The 22,669-nt window shown below is 33.7% G+C and overlaps 1 protein-coding gene across 1 annotated transcript; it reads right to left on the reverse strand.

Moving 5' to 3' along the window:
• Positions 1-1,674: 1,674 nt before the first annotated feature.
• Positions 1,675-22,669, reverse strand: LOC123528621 (hepatocyte growth factor receptor-like). The gene is made up of 14 exons (XM_053520835.1): positions 22,645-22,669; positions 21,178-22,169; positions 20,490-20,675; positions 20,134-20,265; positions 19,258-19,455; positions 17,627-17,805; positions 16,396-16,549; positions 13,792-13,943; positions 12,326-12,487; positions 7,575-7,668; positions 7,159-7,401; positions 6,620-6,772; positions 3,779-4,023; positions 1,675-3,286 (listed from the first exon to the last, which is right to left on the reverse strand). The coding sequence occupies exons 1-13, from the start codon at positions 22,667-22,669 to the stop codon at positions 3,802-3,804; spliced, it is 2,892 nt and encodes a 963-aa protein (XP_053376810.1). The 3' UTR covers positions 1,675-3,286; positions 3,779-3,801.

Below are 22,669 nucleotides of genomic sequence, written 5' to 3' on the forward strand. Positions count from 1 at the left end.
AATATTGTTCCTCCTTCCTGTAATATACAGTAATGTAAATATTTGTCCCGTATATTATTAACGTTATATTTTTCATTTAGATATTTAGAAACAAAAAAAACACAAATATTAATACTTATAAGTGTATTTTATATTTTATGCTCATACTTTTCCTGTTTTCTTTTTTAATATGTTTATGGTAAGAAAATGAATTGTATACATGCATTATGAATATCTGTCACCGAAAGGTAGAAATAAAGAGAATATATATATACATAAGTCTAACTGCCAAATGCTAACTGACAAATATTTAATGCTAAATGCCAAATACTTAAAGCAAGATATTTAATGCTAAACGCTACATACCAGATGCAACATGCCATTGTCAATGATAATTGGTAATCGTCAATTTCTTTTATATGAGCTACTGACCTGTATCTCTAAATCTAATGAATATAACTTTTAATTATTTGAAAACATAATGTTCTACCAATCTGATTTAAAGCAAAAACATATTCGATCGGTCACGAGAATATAGGACTGAAACTGTTTACTCTAAATTAATTGGAAAAAAAGTTTTTGACAGAGAAATAGTAATGTAACAAAAGGAACTGATTATAAAACAATTCATTCATACTCTGATAATGTTTGGCAATTAGCATGGCGCACCGCGGTCTTCCATGGAATAGATACACTTTACTGAAAAAAAATCATGAATATTATGACATCTGAAAGATTTCTTAAATGAGAATTATGTACATCAATACACGTTTATGAGTCATGGTGATTTTAAAACAAGTTGTTTTTATGATGAAGTTCTAAAGCATTTCAGCTTCAAACGTTATTCCGCTATATTGGTTATATGGAACCATCTCAATTTCCATTGGCCCACATTGTAATGTTTCCGGTCATGGGCCTTTCCTAACATTTAAACTTTTGATGCCACCTACTCAGAATGAAAGATCTATCCAAGAACTATCGAAAAACTGCAAGAAATGTACATGTTGACCATCACTTTTGGGCACATTTTTCTCTTTGAACTCGGTTATCCATTGTCCGGAAGTGATTTTTTTTTTCATGAAAATGCTCTATTGATAAAACATGCATATTTCTCACACAAAATGCATCATTCCATATTATTTTAGCCAGTTATCATGGGTTACAGTTTTATTTTATGAATTAAGATAGTTTTCAAACACATCCATCATATTTTAAACCAACGGGAGATCACTTTACATGGTGAATATACACCCCAGAAAACCATAAACCTTTTCAACCAATCAGCGATCTCGTTAGTTCGTTCCTCCTGACCTATTGAAAATGCACTTACTCCCGCGTAAACTAATGCTATAAGTATCACCTTTTAGTGCCAACTATCACCTTTTAGTGTAGTCGTATGTATAGTACATGTAATAGTAACATTACTGCTCCAAATTGTGTCCCATAGCCTTGTTAGCTCCATAATAGATACAAAATATAAAACTTACTTACTTACTTGATTACATAAATGGAAATCCCCTTTTCTCTTGTACGAATGGCGTAGACGAGTTAAAAAGCAGAAGGTCAGAAGGATTTTATACTAGCGACTGAGGCCTATCTAAAACTATTTTCGAGTGAAGAGAACATGAAATGCATTCATTTTTCTTTTATTGTTGCATAAAAGTATATTGGTTTAAAGGGATAAGAAAACATACATAACGTCATACACAAGAACTTTAATATGCCAAAATAAAAGCCTACACTTGTCATATATGTTCTACGTACACACTATAGACCTGGAATAAAACAAGGAAATAAGCATCTTTTAGCAATGAGAAGGTTCCACTCTCGCACTATGGTTAAAGGTATACTAGCATGCATACTCGTTCGTCTTAATGGGTTGGTTTATTTTATGATCTTATCTTCATAGCTGGATATCTAAAAGCGTCTTACGCAGTCCCGAAACGTCCTTTTATTTGACCTAAATGCATACTAGATTTGGCTGAACAATTACTATATACAGTTCATAAAAATAAAATTTAACACATTTATTTGTCATAAACAGTATTAGGTTTGATATCTAGTGTGTACTTTTGTAAAAGGCCAGCCAAGCCAAGAGAAAATAAGCCCCATGCCCTAGCGGCCATGTTTTTCAACAAAATCGAATAAGCTGAATGTAAGCAATGATGGTTCACCTCCGATACATTGCTGTAAAATTATTTCTAAAACGTTTAAGATAAATCTGCAAGGATGACCTATATCTGAAGGAAAATGAAAGAGGACCATAAAAGAAAAACTCCTTTAAAGTTCGGTTGAAACTGGCAAGGTAGTTAAGGACATGAATTTTAAAGATATAATGGACGACGGTAGAACGGAGGACGGACAGGACTTGACAGTAAATACCGAATATTATACTAGGCCCCCGTATATAATATTGTTACATATACAGTTCATGTAAAGAAAACAATATCAGCAGATGTCAGGCCTACGTTAATAAACGTGGATGTGACATTCAGCTGTCACTCGTATTTTTGAAACTTATGGTTGTGGAGGGATATCACAAAATTTCACTCATATATTTTCGCTGATTCACTGAAAAAATTAAGGAATCAGAATGATTGTACTAAAATTGAACTAAGTTTAAGTTTTGAAATAAATGTCTTTCAGATTTGAATGCAAACCTTTTATTAAATTCCTACTTACCACTATTTTAGACTATATTCATAAAAGCTGTGGAGACTTTCCTTCTATGTAACATTCAGAAATAGTTTCTGTCTATGATATTCTTTTGTCACAAAATAAAAAGTACGTATATATTTACATACATAATTTAAACATGTGTTGGCAGAATTAAAGAAAAAGCAAGAAAATAAACAATTCGGATATAAAGGTGTGTTTCCTAATATACTGAAACAATAAAATGAACGTAGAAAGGTGTGAAATGATTTTGAACTTACACATTTAAAATTCAAGGGAAATACACTAGCATATTCCGAGGATTTCAATAAATGTTCATAGTCATTCTTTAAAGTTTCAACCACATTATACTTTGTTCAAGATTCAATCAACCACCTCGACAGACATAATGAAATGAAAAATTACAGTTTTGCCGGAAGAAGTGCTCCTATATTTATACAATATATAGAGGTTTCCATGCGTATCAAAAACTACTGTCTAAATGTTTATATGATAGCTTGTTTCTAGTTGTTTTCGTACCTCAGATGCTCTCTCTAGTTTCCTGATAAACTCAGGGATTTTGATGGTCAGATCTCCAAATAATGGCCTTTCTTCCGGATCCTAATTCCAACATTACTGCATAATGCGATACCTTTAAAACAATTAGAACGATTTTGAGAGGTAAGCACTGCACTACCTGTTAAGTAGTATTCAAAATGGGCCTTAAAACCCAGGAAATCTATTAAATATAAATTTGTACGATGAGGTTTTTATATGTGATATTATTTAATACGAAAATGAATTCAGCTAATCTTAAACCTATGTAACTGATGAAAGTACCAAAACAAAAATGTATCTTATGTATAAAATATTAAAAACTGTACCCAGGTTAAAGGTAATTGACCCCAATTACATTTTGTTGAACCTAATATAAAAGTAGATAGATTCAATGTACACAGATGCTTTGAAAACGACTCTAAGAGAAAAATTATAGTGGTAAAAAAGTTGATATTAACGTTGGGTTAACTTACATTTCATCAGGACAAAAGTTAGGTTTGTTCAGTCTTCTGCCTTCTTTAAGTTATCTCAGAATATCCCAGTTATCTACTGTAAGGTAAGTCAAAATTTTAGAAAGAATGTTTACCATTTTGTCCATCCTGTATAGCATCAGAGGAATGGCTCTCGATATTGGACGGTGTATGGCTCATCTAGAGATCCGTGCCTTTTGGTTATAATTTTCTTTATTCCGATGCCGACGACGGCGATAACAAATAGCCCGAGAATGACTGCGCCGGCGACTACTAAAGCTTTGACAGGAGGGCGACGTGGCTGTTGATTAGTCTTGAACGCAACTGTGCCTAAGTCGTAGGACCGGTGCCCTATTTCACACTGTTTGATTATAAATTGATATAAAAATTACATTAATTATATTAATTTTATGAAATCATTTAAAAATATTGGTTGCAGTTTGCTGAAAAATAAATACAGACAAACTTTGGCAAAACTGTGAAGGTCACATTGCGCTCAAAAGCTGTATTTTGTTGTGTGTGTGTGTTTTATCTTCAGCGTAATTTAACGTGTGAATGAAGATCAACTGAAAATAATATCTCTTTTTGATCCCGTGTAGCATAATATGTTTACAGTTTGGTGGTAAAGATGATGGTCATAAACATATGGGAAAATTAGACCCATCGATTTTTCGCACGAGTGAAAATATTTTATATAGCGCAAAGAAGGAGCCATTTCCTTTATTTAAATTTATGGAAAAAGTATTATAGGTATTTTATTTTTGCAAACGATGTGATCATATTCAATGCATTGTCTTTCTTATGAATATTTTATTTTTGAAATGAATTTAAAAGAAAATGGTCTTTTTGCGTATACTTTATGTCTGTCTATCTACAATTAGATACATAGTGAAATATGGATAATTTGCTCAAATGTCGTCTGTTTAGCAAAGAATAAATAGATTCTTATTTGCCCTTGAAGACCAATGCAAACGACTAAGTAATCTATATTCATTTAGCTATTGTTTCATATAAACTTCAGTTTTCTATGTGAAGAAGAAAAAGGTCTGTTTTAAGCATTTTGCAGATGAGCATAGGTTTTTTTTCGTTATCGGAAAGACTCGAACATTCTCGTATATTTCCGTCAATTCTTACGGAATTTAAGCTCCTTAATGGTAAAGATTGATTTCTTCTCACCTGCTAAACTGCACACATGTATGGATTTATAAATTAGTGGACGCTCCATAATATGATTTTGTTTACAGCCAATGGTCAATTTTAAACAGCTTGATGATAGAAATTCAAAATTTCAAAAAGAAGAATTTCGAGTTTGCATCGAATCTGGATTCCGCTCGAAGCTCGAAACTGAAATGTTCAGTGTTATATTCGAGCCAGCTTTAAACATCGAGTCTGTCGAAAATGGAAATCTTAAGGAACTGATTTCGAGCTTGAATTCAATTTCGATCGTGTTAGATGAAAAAAACACTTAAAAGTTTCAAAACGTTCAAATTTGAGGCGGCATATTTTGGGCAAATTAGAGGTAGAAGATCTAAATTCAAATTTTCGATAGGTTGACGTTGAATTTCGCTTACATTAAAATCAAAATAATTCATCGATTTTCGAGGCAGAATTGAAATTAGAGCCAGCAGGAAGATCAAAATTCAAATATTTTGAGGGGAGCGTGGTCTATTGGATAATGTGTCGGCCGCTCAACCCAGGGCTCGTGGGTTCAAGCTCCACTGGGGTCACGACCATGACTTCTCATATGAAACCTGTACTGGTTTATTCCAGAGACTCGAGAGTGGTTACAATAAATTTGAAGCTTTCATCACAATCGAGCTAAACCGAACATATTAGTGTTAACGAAACTAAATATTTAACTAAATATTTTGAGCTAGCATGAATTTCTAGTCAATCGGCGTTTAAAAAAAAATAAATTGCGATATTTAAAATGGCTCTTAATTCAATACCTGCTCGATATTCAGACTGAAAATTTGACTTTGATTTTCGAACTTGTTCGACATTCAGTGCTAGATTTTCGAAACGTCGAGCGAGCTCGCAAATAAAATTAATGCAAGATCGAAATCTAACTTTTTCAAAAGTTAGTTTCGAATTCAATGCCAGTTTTAAATTCGATTGCTTTGAAAATTCGAGCAGGCTTGTAATATAATACCGTGAATAATCTATTTAGATTTCTAAAAACTTTTTCAAAATTTTAAGTACGATTTTCGTGCTGGCTCGACACTAATTGCTTGCTCGATATTCGACTTTAAAAATTCAGTATCAATTTTTGAACCGGCTGTTCATTCAATACAAGATCGAAATTTGGCTTTTGGAATATTATGAATTTCGATCATTGAGCTGGACAGAAATTAAAAGCTAATTTGACGTTTTTTCGATCTTCAGGCGTGGCTTGGGATCAAAATTCAAGTTATGAAGTTGAATTTCGATCTTCGAGCTGGCATTCTAAGCTAGTTGGACACCGCTCACGACATAATAATAAATGTGCAGTTATTTCATTACACAAAAAAAACTATTTTAAACCTTTATTTCATAATCATGATCATCAAACAAAGTATTATAAAAGCGAGCTTCCATCTGATTGTAAGATAGTAGAAATTATTTTTGCATAGTGATTGTTCGGTTTCGTAATTATGTGTTTGTTGAGAATACCGTTATAAAGGTATTCTGATTAATGCACCAAATACCATTTAGGTTCCGATTAGTTCCAATCTTTGCAATCACTGTAAATTAGACTTAATCCATATGATCAAAAGTATTAATGTAACGGTGCATTGGCGAAGAAGGGATTACTTGTTAGACATCGGCCTAAAATACGGAGTAGGCCGAAAACTAGTGAAAACTAGCGAACAGTCTCGACAGCAGATTTACCTGGCCAAACTTATTATAGGCTTTTCTGATGATTTTCCCGATGGGTCTAATTTTCCCATATGCAAGCGAGAATTACTACTAAGTACCTTGACGTTTTTCTTTAGCCCATCTGTGGCAGACACAAGAAGATCAAACACTTCACACAGTATGCCGTCTTCCTGTACTTCATTAACAACGCACCTGGTTATGCCAATTGATATTCTGACGTCATGTTTGCTAATATTTGCTAACATTGACCCCTTTAAAGATATAAATATAATTTACATATTGGACACAGCGATGTACGTTATGACATGTAATACCAAACACGTATTCATTTAATTTAATGCATATCTCAACGATCTGTACTGACTTGAGACTCAAAACTATTTTGATTTTGATTGTTAGTTATTATAGATTTGATATACATTATAGATTAGATATTCATTGTAAATTATTATATATTAGATATTCACTGCAAATTATTACAGATTATCATAGAATAAATATTCATTGTTAATTATTATAGATGAGATATTCACTGTAAATTGTAATGGATTAGATATTCATTGTAAATGTTAATAGATTAGATATTTACATCTAATTTCAGCATAGATTTGATGAACATATTAATTATGACGCATACCTTAAAATAAATGTCTGTTTGATTTGTATTTACTGAGATCGGGATGATTTTGTCGTCGCGATCCATGACAGGATCTTCTACAATAAGAACCGGGAGTCGGTCGATCGTTCGCAGCTTTCCATAAACATTAAACAAAGTTGGAACTGTCCAAAATGGGAGGCTATTCAAACTGTCAAACGCTGTTGTTTTACACAATAAAACGGCATCAGTTGCTTCGTAAGCAATCTCACAGAAACTTACATTCTGTAAAGGTAGTGAAAGAATCAGCACAAAATTGACGGGTTATTAAAAACACAATTTAAGAATGAACAAAGTGTGTTAATCATATCTATATATATAAACATATTAAGTGTTTAAGAAGTTTCGATTTTTTTCATGAATCGAACTTAATTAAGGTAATTAATTTTTGGATTTACCATTTCAGTGATGTTGTTGTCGTCCAGACTCAGCTGACAATTTTGTCCAAACCCTTCTAGATTTTCGCCTGATAAGGTCAGTGTCAAACCTCCGCTATGTAAATATTGAATAACAGATGTACAGAATGTACAGTCAGTTGTAATGACATTTAAAGACAAATATGTATAATTACCTGAAACAATATCTATGAAAACACTTGTGTATGTAATCAGTGTTTAAAGATATATTATGTTCATATGAATATATATTGTAACGTTTGCTATAAGATAACATATTTGTTTTATAGCTCTAGACAGACATTAAGTATAATCATTAAATGTTTAATCAAAAGGACATCGTACGATTTGATGGTATTTGGTCCTCATTTTCAACCATGAATATTTCAAAGAGTAGGCGTACAAGGACAAAAAAGTGAATTAAATCTGTTTGATATGTCTCCAGTACACATTCATCGAGTAATTCTTTGAGTTTCGATTATTAAGGGAAAACTAACAAGATTAAATTAGCAAGGGTTGATTTTTAAAAAAATATTTTTGAGTACTTTTTTCATTTTGTCATGATCTACGATTAAGTAATTACAATTTTGATACAAATTTAATATATAGTTTAGCAGAAAATATGTTTTATTTAAGAGTTTAAGATAAGTTTCAATAAAAACTGCACAGAAAAACATTAAATCGTAATAAAACTTATTGTTCACCCTGTATCATTGAAATCATCCATGCGTTTTCGTATCAACCTTGACCACTCGTTGTGTATAAATCATTTATTTATTTGGGTTTTACGGCGCACAAACACAGTACAGGTTCCATGGCGCCAAACAGGACTACAATTTTTTGTTTCACATCTCATTAACATCGAAATAAAAACATGTGGTATGGAATCAAAATTTGCATACCTGCTGGAATCACAGAGTTACAGCAAAACCAAATGTTAAGACCCTATTAGTCATCGCTTACGATCATGCAAGGGTAAGGCAGTGGTTCAAGTTCTTTTCATACACAGATCGTCCCAGAACCACATTGGGCGTGTATAAACCAGGACATGTATAAACAGACGGTATGTTTCTCTATGTATAGTTCGTGAGCCGTGAGGGAATGATACACTTTTTCAGTTGGGTTATATCTGTATTCGGTCCATACCGGGCTGAAAAATCTCTATAGAGTAAGTTGATATGTATGTTTTGTTTTCAATGAACTTGATCATATCGCTGACGCAATTGGTAGAGCGTTAGAAATGCAAACCCCTAGATGCGATTTCAAGTCCAGATTAAGGCCATATTTTTTCTCGTATACATTATTTTTATTTTGTTTTAGTAATGGATCTTTGAAGACACTTTTAGAAAAAAAAACAATTAATTTTAATAATAATGTTTGACGTTTTTTTTTTCATTCTTCTATACTTTTAATATTTGTTGCTAATTTTATTTCAATTTAATTCATGTAACATAATTTCAACTCCACTTGCTGTGTCTATTGACGACCCTTCAGTTGTGTCAGTCTCCGAGTCAGATGATGTATCGGAATCCGAGTTAAGCTCGATGATCACAGGTGTTGGAAGATCGTCAATAGCAATATCTAACTCCCGGTATTTCTGTTCAACTGAAATCGCTATATTTGTAATGTATTGAAGTCATTTCACGGTGACTAAAACTAATATTTGTAGGCAAGTTATTTGACTAGCTAACACATCATTAACAAATCGAATCAATGAACCACACAATTTTCTCGAGCAATGTGTATTTAAACAAACGATTATAAAAAGAATAATAATAAAAAATGTGAACTTACCAAGGCTCAAACCTCAAAAAGCAAGTTCCTTAACGCCATATCCTTTGGGCCATGCATTTGCTTTCATTCAAAGCTAACTTATACAGCTTTACTATGTGTTACATATACGTTCCTACCCTTTTTTGGCGAATAAACTGTCCTGCATAAATTAGTCACGGCTCAAAAAACGTGGTCGAACTATAGTGGTCAAGATCTAGACTGATTTATATATCAATCTGAGTACATTGTACATACCTGGGTTATTGTATTGTAAAATATGGAGAGATGTATATATAAGCTGAGGTACTTATGAGATTACAGTCTTTAAAATCTAAAGGCAAATATCTATAGAAAACGATACCTGAAAAAAAAATAACTGATGACGTGCACGTCGTTTGGAAGGCACGTAGTCGTTGGTATGAGAGTGATGTAGCTATAATATGTTATCGTTCTCCTCTCAGACCAATCGGCTACAACCGACAACCAGAACTTATATTTTCTCAAGTAGCTTTTATGAAGTGACAAACCACTGAAATATTTTTATCATACATGAACCTATATATTAGGCTTCTGTTTATAATTTGTTTAAAACATTCAATCAATGTACTTAAACTTAAGCATGGTTTTCTTTACAGTGACCATATCCGAAAGCTATTAGTGATTCCTGACCAGCATTTAAGACATGTAAGCTTCAATGTCAACAGAATTTTATATGACATATATTACAGTACCTAACTATACAAAAAGTAAAAGAAATCAACATTTTTGCATTGATTTGTATCTGCAATGGTCTTTGATTTAAATGACCACAGGGTGTCCTTACATCACACACATCACACACATATTGAAAAAAGAACATGTGGAGTAATGTTCAGAAATCTGTTAAGTATCAGTGACCTTGACCTCAGTCCTGTACTTTTAACCTTATCAATGATGAGAAGTCCTTGAATTGTACCAACATACCAAATATCTGATAGGTTGGTAAGTGTGCAGGAACCATGAGAATGTAATTTAATGGTTAATATCACCCCATTTAAGTGTAAAATATTTTCTTTCACAGAAACTCATCAAACAAAAAAAATGTATATGTGTCAATTATCATCCTGTATGTGCATTTTTTTGTGAATAAAAGTACTTTCCCACCACACACCCCCTCCCCACACCCACCCCAATGCATCAGAAAAATATTTACACATAATGTTGATTATTGATATATATATACACATATTCCGTGAGTGGTTTCGTGATTCCCGTGGGGGTGGGAGTCATGCCATTTAAAAATGAAATTGTATATGAAATATAAGGGGAAAGTACTCAGACAAAACATTTCAGTCATTGTTTTTACAATTTTTGGTGAATGAAAACATTGTGGGGTCGTTTTTATTCATTATCAGGGTCATATTTTTCTTTCCATAGAAGTTTAGTAGAAATTAAAATTCTAAGGCTACTTAAGGAGAATGGTAATTGAAATCACACAATGTCCTTGATACATTTAATGAGTATTTTCTATACTGCAGTCCATATCCTATGATAAAGCAATTTAGTGATGATTGGAATAGTATGTTTTTCTAAAATGTTTCAAGGAGCAAATGCAATTGTTTGCTCTAGAGTCAATGTGCTGTATCTCATGTTTTTCGACTGAAATGGTTTAACGGTGAAACTTTGTATTAAATGTAATTCCTGTTTTTGCAGATGGCCAGCTATAATGGTTGAAAATGGGAATACAGACAGAATTAAAGCTGCTTTCCACAGTCTAATTAAATTTCGTTATAGAAAACAAATAGTTCTACTTGTACGTGGTCAAATAATTTTGGATTCAATAGTGAAACATTGATAATTGTTAAAATCGGCATATTTTCAAAGATTTCAATGGTAAACTACTATCTGTCGTCGACAACACTTAGCAAATTTTCAAAATAACACCGTTACCCTCTGCGCATGCGCTTGCATGATGCATCATTCAGCGGTGTCAGTATCATACTTCATACTTTTTTACACAATATGGAAAATGATTTATGCTACCTAAACCAAAACATACATGTTACGGTCAGTTTATCTTACCAAAATCTCCGAACTACTGCTCGAAGTAGGCAATGTTGATTGTTTACATCCAGGGTTTTTTTTGACGTACTGGAATTTCCGGAAAAATTTTCTACTTTCAATTTCACGTTCTAAAATAGGTTTCGGTACTTCGAGGAAAATAAGCGATGACAAAGTAACAAAATGGAATTCAAATAAAATAATTGCTTTTCGCATAGTCTGAAATCTTAAAGAAGATATAGACAAATGATAAATTTGCTTGCGATTCCATGGAAAGCAGCTTTAAGACGTTACAAACCTCTCGGATACATGTGCACTTGATTAACAAAAAGAACAACGTCAGGAATCCAGTAGGAACTGCAAGCGAAAGCGGTTGACATGCACAAATAAGTGAACGAATAAGACAAACAAACTAAAGACACAGTACGATATCGCCTTTGAACGGTCAACAGCAAAACACTACCTTACTCTTAATTCTCACCGTGCACTTTATGAAGTTATCACCGCCAGGTTACTCCTTTGTACTATATGTAACAATATAGTGTAAAGAAAGTTATCCAAGTCAGGTGATTCCTTAAATCATACGGCAATGGTAACAAAAGGCGCGAAAAGCAAGGACAAAAATGCTCATCTAAATAATTACAAAAATAACCAACCAAACGGGCCATTAACGCAAGTACTACTAGCTTAAGTATCTTTGTTTTAGCAGAACCATACGAAAAACACCATTTAATGCTAAAAAGGCGAAACAGGCTTGAAGACAAGTACCGAAAGAAAACACTTCCATTTATGATCTGCCTATCACGGAGTCTTCACCTGTCTCTTCAGGCACAGTCAAAGAGGAAAGCGTATCGTTGGAGATCATGGAAAAACGAAATAATCAATTCATTAATAGAACGTGCAATACACTCATAAATCATAATATCTGAAATTAGACTAACCTTACTATAGATGATCTAGGTTGTATGTCGTGGACTACAGGTTCAGGCGTGTAGGTTACCACCGGACGAAACACTCGAGTATTGTCAACCTCATAAACTATCGTGTAATTTCTAGTATCATTTCGTTTCGGAATACGACATGTTATCTTATTGTCCTCGATTCTTAAAACAGAAGTTTTGCAAATATTAATGGATTAGGAAACTTGATTAAAGATTCTTCTGATCGAAATTACAACGAATAATACATATTTTACTCGAACACGATTTTTTTATGAATCGGAAATATCACATCCTGTTCTGACAAACATGCTTGACTCTTCTTTTACAATGGACAAATTGCTACAAAAACCAATCTTATTTAAAAAATAATATGTACAAATGTGCTTGCACATTTTCTTTTATTACAAAAGTCTGTGCCATCTTCATGTGAATAACTGCATTGGGTTTACAGCGACTCGCCCAAATATTTAAGGCTATCTTTTCTCCCTAAAATTCGTTGAATGTGAGTAGTACAAAACTAGCGGTACAAATTCTTGACATACAAATTGTGCAAGGTAGCAAAAAAAGCAAGGTATCTTAAAACATAACCAAAAATATTGTGCAGATGGTAGTAAACCGTTGCATCACTTTCGAAATAATGAAACATACGTTCTTCTTGCATCTTTAATAATACCTAACTCTTTTTTTTTTACTCAGTGTATTATTTTTCACTGTTTTATATACATTCCTTGCCAAACTTGATGAAAATGAACATGTTGAAAATTTTTGAGAGATAAGCATTAAGTTGTCAGTAAAATAAGCCGGTATCAGAGGTTTTCGTACTATGATGCTTTAGCATAAGAAAACAAAGGAGTAATGCTTCGTAAATGTATTGATCGTGACTGATTACAAAACATTTGGAAAACCTATTGTTTTGTGGAACAATGAGAAAGTGTGTCAAATAATAAAATAAAATATACAAAACTAGCTAAAATTTTTAATTGACACTATTATTGGAAGTGGCTCTTTTTTTGGTGGTACCAAGTCATCGACGACTAAGGATGACATTAGGTTTTACTTACATATTTAAATTTTTATGAATACATATTTTTATAATTCGGTTTTCATCGCTTAAGTCTTATGCTCTTCAACATTTAATGCTATAATTTCATATGTATTGGTATAAGATTTTTATTTTTTCAATGTAGAGTTAGTCTAAAACTGATCTAAAAGATGGCAAAGACTTATGCAATTAATGCATATGTTCACAAATATTGAAGCGCACCTGAATTTTTTTTTAAAAAGTGACTGTCTCAACATTCCCTAAAAACACGGTAAATATGTAAAATGTGATAATTTTAGTTTTAGAAAGGTAATATTGCTACGATCACCAAGACTATCAAGAATAAACATGTTTCACGCGTGTGTTGTTGAAAACATAGTTTACTTTACTTTTAGAACATTTGGAATTTAAGTCTGAAGCTAACCTGTCAAATTCAGTGATAGGGCAATCATGACCACCAATAAGTACGCGTCTCTTACTGCCAATGTCAAGATTTTTCCCGCGTATAGTCAGTTGTATATTCCCTGACAGTTTTACACTCTTATAGACTACTCCGCGACCAAACAGCACGGGATCCTGTATGAAAAATAATTTTAAAAAATGTAAGTCCCAAAATGCACATTTATTGTTATTTCGAGAAAATTTATCGTGCAAATAAAATTTATTCAAAACATTTTGAGCAAAATGCTAACTCATTGTTTTATATAAAGTGGCTTGTACCTTGCCGCGGAATATCACATTTCGGCATTTATGAATGTCGTAATGCTGTCTACTGACAATCTTATACGGAGAAACACGTCTCAACGTGTCGTGCCATTATGACTAAGTGACGTCATGCAACTCTTGGGGGCTACAGTAACGTACTACACACTAAATGACTGTATAATGTTCAAATAGCAAAATTATGAGGATTTTTTGTTGGTTTTCAGTAAGTTCGCTTCTCACAGGCACTAAAATGTCCTGATGACATAACTGCACTAGTATGAAAATACAAGGTTATCGTTTTTTGTAAATGTAAGATGTGTTCAAGGTTATGGTAAGCACACGTATAGCAATGAACAAAGTGCGTGACTCTTAAGTAATCTTATTCTGCATACATGATTCTAACTTGCTTATTTTATTTCCCATACATATACATTAACAACGGGTGAAAGTGCACATGGCTGTGTGTTTAATATGGGCTGAAACTGTAACACTGCACTTTTATCGAAACTCCTATTATAGACAGTAATTATATATTATACTATATTGGCTTTTGTTGATATTATTTGGTGTAGTATTTTATTACAAGGGTGCCGGTGTAATGAAGTATTTCGACCCCCATAGAATAACGACCCCCCGGACATTATTCTATAGAAAATGTGACTCCTTTCCTGTAAAATATTGACTCCCCTTATAAAAAACTGACTCCCTTTGAAAACTCTATAGAATAACGACCACCCGGTCATTATTCTATAGAAAAACTGACCCCTCCAAGTAAAATACTGACTCCCTAAAGATGACTCCCTTCGAATCTCATAGAATAACGACCCCGGTTATTATTCTATAGAAAAAGTGACTCCTTCCATGTAAAATACTCACTGCCGAAATTACTACATTCGAACTCTCATACAATATCGATTCCCGGACATTATTCTATTTAAAAAAGTTACTCTTTCCGTGTAAAACACCGGGTCCTAAAAAGACTTTCGACGATAATATCTATTAAAATGTGATCCCCACCAAACCTAATGGGCAATTTTACTAGATCTACAACTCTAATACCCTCCATTGCCAATAGTTAACATTTTGATTGTACTACTACTACTTGTGCCGCTACTTCTATTGCTATTACTTCATGTACTTCTTCTTCTTCAACTACTACTACTACTACTTCTATTACTACTACTACAACTGCTACTACTGATACTACTAAACCTGCTTCCACTAATACGTCTTGTACATCTACCTCTTCGTCTCCTGCTGCTGTTGTTGCTGTCACTTATTCCTCTGCTGCTGCTGCTGCTACTGCAACTGCCACTACCACTGCCACTACTACTACTACTTTCTATTGTTGCCGCTACCGTACTTTACTGCCACTGCTAGTATTGCAACTTCTATTAATACTAAGTTCTATGCTAGCAGTTTCTTGTGCAGTTTTCTTCTGAAGAATTACTTCATACCGAAGTTTGCAGGGATTATTGACACTGGTGTGTTTTGCAAACGTATTGTGAATTGTTATTTTCCTGAAAAAAATGTATACACCAATATACAGCGTTTAGAAATAGAATCCCTTTTCCCGTTGTGGAATGCTCTGATTTCTGTGTCAAGTGATGGTATCTGGGGCTAATGGTCAAACGGAAGGACGGACGGACGGACAAGGGCAAATCTATATACCCCCTCCCGCGAGTGGGGGCATAAAATGCAGCAATTAGGCCTTAGATACATGAGCTATCACTAAATTTGACCAAATGACCGGGGTCGTTTTTTTATGGGAGTCAATATTCTTCGTGAGGTTCAGTTTACTTCACGTGGGGGAGTCATAGTACTATGATCTGGAGGTCATAATACTATGACCGGGGGTCACTTTTTCTATAGAATAATGACCGGGGGGTCATTATTCTATGAGGTCGAAATACTTCATTACACCGGCAAGGTTCTAGATTATCTTAAAAACACAGATATAAACCATGCCACTTTAGGTGTTAATAAGAATATGACATAATAGTAAACACTGGGCATGAGTCTTGAAGACTTTACAAGAACATGAACAGTATTTACCAAACAAAAACAAAACAAAACAAATTCTCTTTCTGTAATCTTAACAAAACATTTAATTTAAGTCATAGTTTGATTTTGACGTTTGAGACTTCAATGTATAGACTCGACTGTCGATTAGGGAAATCAGCATGCTTTACCTTGCCTTATTTAGGTAAAAATCACGTACTGAATAACACTACATAAATAACGGACCATTCATTAATTAAAAATACAAAAACATCGCTTACCTCGAATTCGAACTATAATGAATACATTCAATCCAGCTTACCGAGTAAACAAACTCTGGTTGATAGTCGGCCTGACCTTTGGACACTATTGTTTGAAATCTGTCCCGAATAGAAGTATTTGTGACGTTATTGTGCATTTCTAATGAAATGCGGAAGGCTCCTGCTGTTTTTGTCATGGGTGTTTTACACTCCAGTCTGTATTATATAGTAAACAAGAATTGTCTATAATTAAAGGGTCTTATCAGTCTGTTTTTAAACATAAGCCGTTGCCGCAACAAAGAGGGAGCTTGAATTTAGTGTGTAGAAAAGGACAAACAGAACTGGCAAATCTATATAAAAACGGTTGTGTTTATGTTTGTGTATTCTTGACATTTACGTGACTAAAACTGGATTTGTAAAATAAACAAAATGGTGACATGCCTCAGCTTTCATGAAATTTTCATACGGTCTTAATAACATTTTTCCTAAGTGTCATAAATGCGTTTTGGTAGTCAAAATATCTAAAAGTGTGTTAGAAGCTAAGTTTGTTTACACTGGTGGTACTGAATAAGTAGTAAAACACCTGAATGTATAAATAAAACAATGTCATATGTTTAGTCTAAGGTATAATCGGGCGGACGCAGCTAGTGGTCTATTAGTAACACTGCCTGACCACCAGAGGTCGTGAATATGGGCCCAAGCTAAGTGGCACGCTAAAACCCAGGGAAACGGCTGTAATGGGAACTTCCACTATTACTAGCACTGCTTTTGAACAGTCGCCTATATGGGTTACCATGGCAACTGTAAATAAGCTTACAAACAAACAAACAGTCCTAGGTATACGTACACCACGTACTCGGTATTTCGTCTGAAGATAGAGAAACAAGGAAACAAGATTCTAAGACGAAACATTCAACTCTCTCTGTCTATTATGTTGAGAAATGTTTCAATGATCGAGTGATTTACCAAACATGTACTTAATTTGTGTTTTTAACGATTTTTTTTAAACAGTTTTATAACGAATGTCATGTTAGATCTTCCATATTTTAAGAAATTGTCAATTTTAAGTAGATTTTTAAAGCTCCAATTGTCGTGTGTAAGGTACATTTTAGAATAGATTGTACAAGTTCTAAGAAACACATAAAGACAATTTATAACAAAGACATTGTCTTCTCAAATTTCAACAATTTATATTGGTGTTGAACTTTTTTAAGAGTATTTTAGATTCAACCATTTAATCCGTAACAAAATTATTCTTTTATCTTTAGTTAATTTTCTAGAATTGTAAACTACCTTTCAGGAAACTGTGTAACGTTACTGATATTGCACGTCGCACCATCAATAATGACGCTGATTGGTACCCAATCGTTCTGGCTATTTTTTCCATATCGAGCTGGATTGTCCATCAAGCCAGTCAACGTCAACACAGTTCCGCCACTAGTTGGTCCTTTATTCGGTTGAACGTGATGAACCTTGAGCAGAACAATATGAAACCGTTATTATATTTCAATGAAAACCATATCGCACAGACGTCGTTTACTCTGTCGCCTTATAATCAGTCATTACAAATTATTTACCCTCAATGGAAAGTTTTTGTTTATTGGTGTAATAATATCAAGGACAGTCCTTTCCGCAAAATTGTACGCATAATCTGACGTCACTCACAAAAGAACATGAACAAGATGGCGTCGTTCAAAACATCCTTTCAAACTAGTACGCCAAAATTTCAAAAAAGACATGCAATTATAGCTTTATTTTATTCGAAAGGTATATAACAAAATTAAATCGATCCGACTGAATGATTTTTCACTAGAATAACAATATTTTACATGAAAACCAGGAACATATTTTTAACGGACTGAACGTGGGCTGGTATATTTGGCTGTTCTATTTATATGTTGAAAACGTCGATTTTGATTTTCTGATTCTCCTGGAAAGCAAACCACTTATTTTGGTAGCAATCTACCGTAAAAATAAGATTGAAAGCTATTTCTGTGCGTTTATAGACTATATATAGTGCGGTTTATGGTTTTGCAAGTCCCAATATTGTTTATATAACGGTATAAACGCACGAATAAAACAGTACATACCTCTTAGTTAAAATCCAGTAAAAGTACCGTTGAAATCATTTTCAAAATACAAAACGCATACATATTACATTCTTCACAAAAGTGCATTAATTTAGAAACAAGCAGCTAACGCCTGATGGCGTTTTGGCCGGGTTTTCTGAATTAGGTGAATTAGGTGATAATGACTTAAAACACAATAAATAACCTTCAAATTAATAAGCACTTCTGAAGGAAAAGGGAAGAAAAGAAATGGACAGGTAAAAAATGAAATTAAAGAAATGAATTGGTGCAAACAAATAAAAGTAAGAAAAACACCATTTTCAATGTTTATATCCCTGTGACATTGACCTTTGACCTCGAAATTAGTAGGGGTCATTTAAACATTAAGACCAACATACACTTGAATTTTCAAGGTCCTAGGTGAAATACGTGTCCAGATATTGAGCGGGAACAATTTTCAATATTCAGGTCCCTGTGACCTTGACCTTTGACCCAGTCACCCCAAAATCAATAGGGATCATGACCACATCACGACCAATATATCTGTGAAGTTCCAAGGTCTTTGGTGAAAAACTTGTCCAGATATTGAGTGAACAAAAAGGTTAACATGAGACTCATTATTTCCATCCATCTGCACGCCTATCCGCCCGAACAGACCTAATCTTCAAGCCGGGTTTTTCTTCGAAAACCTGGCCAAAAATGGGTCTTACTATGTGAAATTATATCGTTCTTAAGGGGCCAAATCCTTCTCGAAAAGTCAAAATTTGAAACTGTATCTGTCAATTAATTTTTCTACTCCGTATATATTGTGCTTGTATGTTCATGTTAAAGAACTTGAATTTTTACAGAACTTACCAGCGGCGGACAAGATGAACTGACGACAGCTGTTTTTCCTACACGTGTTTCATGCGAAATACACCTTCCACTGGAAGGTTGTACTCCATCATACAGCTCTTGCTGCCAGATGCAGGAGAGTATGTCGCTCAGACATCCATAGCAAGTAGTATGTACCTCACAATCGCCAGTCTTTATCATATATAGTCGAGACTTCACCTGAAATTATGTTTGCAGTCATTTGTTAGCTGTTTCATTATCTTAAAAAATGTCTGTGTGTGTGTGTGTGTGTGTGTGTGTGCGTGCGTGCGTGCGTGCGTGTGTTTCTAATATTAAGAAATCTCTGAATAAATTTACTTTAAGTTAATAGGTTTTAATATATATTGTACATTTCATATTTTCATTCTTAAATCTAGCACATTTTCCTGTAATAATATATATGCCTTTTTCTAAAAAATACTTTCACTTGATCCTCCTTTTTCTTGATAACGAAGGTGCTTAACAAACTCATTAATTTTAAAAGTATTTTTGTTCACTTATTTATTTTTTCCCTTACTTTCAATGTAAAACGAATAAAAGGTACTTGTCAAAAAGGTAAAATTGGTCTTCTTTTTTGTTGTTCGATTTAGGGGTTATTATAAAAAAAAAATATGCTTACCGGTATAACGAAAGAGGTCGAGAATTTAGAGAAGGTATGAAAGGATGGAAAACACTTTTAAACCGAACGATTTCCAAAAAGCACTAACAACGTTATCAAAGCAGTTGTGGATGTGCAAAGGATTACATATATTTTCTTTGTGTAGCTATGCCTTTTTCCTCCACGTAGAGTGCGCATACGCGACATTTACTTCCGTTATAATAAGGAACGAGCAAATGTATATATTCATCTATACTAACTTTTGTGTCTTCAATATAAAACAAACTGCTTCCGTCACTGCTTAAAGTCAGACTTCTGATTTGTCCATGACCTTTGGAAACAGATGATCGAAAAACCGTGACTGAATTCCCAAATGAGGAGTTGAATAAAATCTAAATATAGAAACAGATATAAGTCATTTAAATGATGTATATATAAGCAACGGTGATTTAAACTAGTTGAAACTGTATGTTAGAAATATTTTACTGGAAATAAAGCAAAAAGCAAACTCACATCGTTCTATGTATTTTGTGTATATGCTTGGGTGAAAGTTTAAAATACTGTATCCGTTTAATGGTAAATTTAGGAATTTTGACAATGTGGTGCGCATAATTACCTTTTCCAAAAAGCCTGAGTCAGTCCCGAGATATCCGACGAAGATGTTTCTGTAGGGTGTAACTACGACTGATGTGATCCTTTCTGATGGTTTAGAAAGGACTGTCTTATCGGAGCTTTTTAACGAACCATCAAAAACAATGCGCGTGTTTTTGTCCCTATAACCACACTCGATATTAAGTAAGTTCTGAAAAGATTTCATGTTCATAGTGTCTGATAAGCATTTTCTGTCATTTTTACAAAGTACGATCTATTAGATCGAAAATGAGACCATGCATTCAGTAAAACATACGCTAAAAGTCACCTACGAATTAAGACCACTTATTTATAAGACACGTGTAAAACTGCCTGTGCTGAGAGACAACTTGTCATCAAACACCTATACTGTTAGGTTTGCCAGTAGTTTAAACTACATTTCAAAAATAAATATATAAGGAAAATGGGATTCTACAAAAGATATAAAAAAAAGACATAGATATTGTCATTTTACAGGATATTTTAACACTTTAAACAATAGTATAATAAAGCCTTTAAGAAAATGTCAACAACACTTATAAATGTTTATATTTTCTGAAAACTAACTGCAGAAAAAAGTCACATTTATTAGTACGGAATATTCTCATTGTACAAAATATCATAGCTCAAGTAAAAAATTAAATGCGTTTTGAATCTAGGAAGGAAATCTTTACCACTTTTTCGGCGCATGATTCTCCAGGTGGCTGTATCCAACGCGGGAAACTGCCTTTCTTTCCGTCAAAACACTCCCGCTGTTCATGAGCAAAGTAATTCTCTACGGCGTCCATTGAAAACTTACACAAGATAGAACCAGGATATTTCGTCTGCGATCCGCTAAAAGATGCTAACAAAAAATCTTCCGTTTGCGTCTGGACATGCAATGCCGCTATTAGGGTTGTGTAATCATTGCATTCTAGCTTGCTCTCCATATATGACCGGAAGTAGGTATGACTCTTCTTTGAACACATTTGACTAATGTATGCTACACTCCTTCCGTCAGAAGTCAATGAGTTCCTCAGAAAGTACACGAAACCGTTTCTTGAATAAAATGAATATATGAATTCAAATTTTTGATCCGGTTTGGATTTGATGTAATGATGGCCTACGTCCTGCTGTCTATGGAATATATGTAATTCACCTTTGTACTTGTACAATGAACGCTCCGAAAATGTTTCCACATCTCCGCTTCCGCTGATAGCTGAGAAAAGATAACAGAATTCGTCAGACTCTTTGCAAGGTACAAAGACAACTTGCGCCGAATGCTCTCCCCCTAAAGAAGATCCCGCCAAAGTCTCATCGAATGTTTGAACTGGTCTGAACTGTGAAATGTTAGTGGTATTGTATGTGTTACATGACGTATAATTGCACTGCAATAAGTATTCTTCGCCTAGGTATTTGAAAAGCTTGAAAATTGAAATCTCTCCGGTTATGTCAATTTCAGATTGTAAATCGTCCTGTGAAATACTATCATTTTGGAACTGGAAAATGCTGTCATTAGTAACAACAAAGATATTTCCAATTAAAGAAACCGCAAGGGTCTTCACTGATCCATTTCTAAATTCTTTTTGTCCTTTCAGATATGTTGAAGAATAGCAGACGACAGGAAATGCTAGCAAAACAAACCCCAGCGAGCACACAAGGTCCTGTCTTACTAGCTGCATCATGTCTGCAACATAATACAACCATGCAGTTTATTGACTTTGTTTTAAAATACATCTATTCGATCGGTCTAACTTTATTCATCTTTTGTAACAAATGGTTGTAGGCCTTATAATTTGTGCAATGAAATAAAGGTAATACAATTTTGTGTCCATTGTTGAATGCATATGTGTCTATATTTTGTAACAAAGACGTTTGCTGTAATTCAGTGCATTTACATAGAATACAGAAACATTCTTAGCTTATTTTTGTAACAAAGGTTGCTCTAATGATTTTACTACTTTTCTATGCCTTCCCCTCTGTACCAAAGATTGTTCTTCTAATAGTATACCTGTTATTTTTCAGTGCATTTATGAACAAAGGTCAGCTGCAAATCTTGTAATATGTTTATGTATGTTCTGTAACAATATTATTCTTATATTGAATGCATTTGTTTCTATTTCTTTATTTTATCGATGTTGTTGCCATTATAATTTACCTACCTGTAAGTCTATGTATATTCGTCAT

The sequence above is a fragment of the Mercenaria mercenaria genome, chromosome 13, assembly GCF_021730395.1.
Source record: "Mercenaria mercenaria strain notata chromosome 13, MADL_Memer_1, whole genome shotgun sequence".
Classification (NCBI taxonomy): domain Eukaryota; kingdom Metazoa; phylum Mollusca; class Bivalvia; order Venerida; family Veneridae; genus Mercenaria; species Mercenaria mercenaria.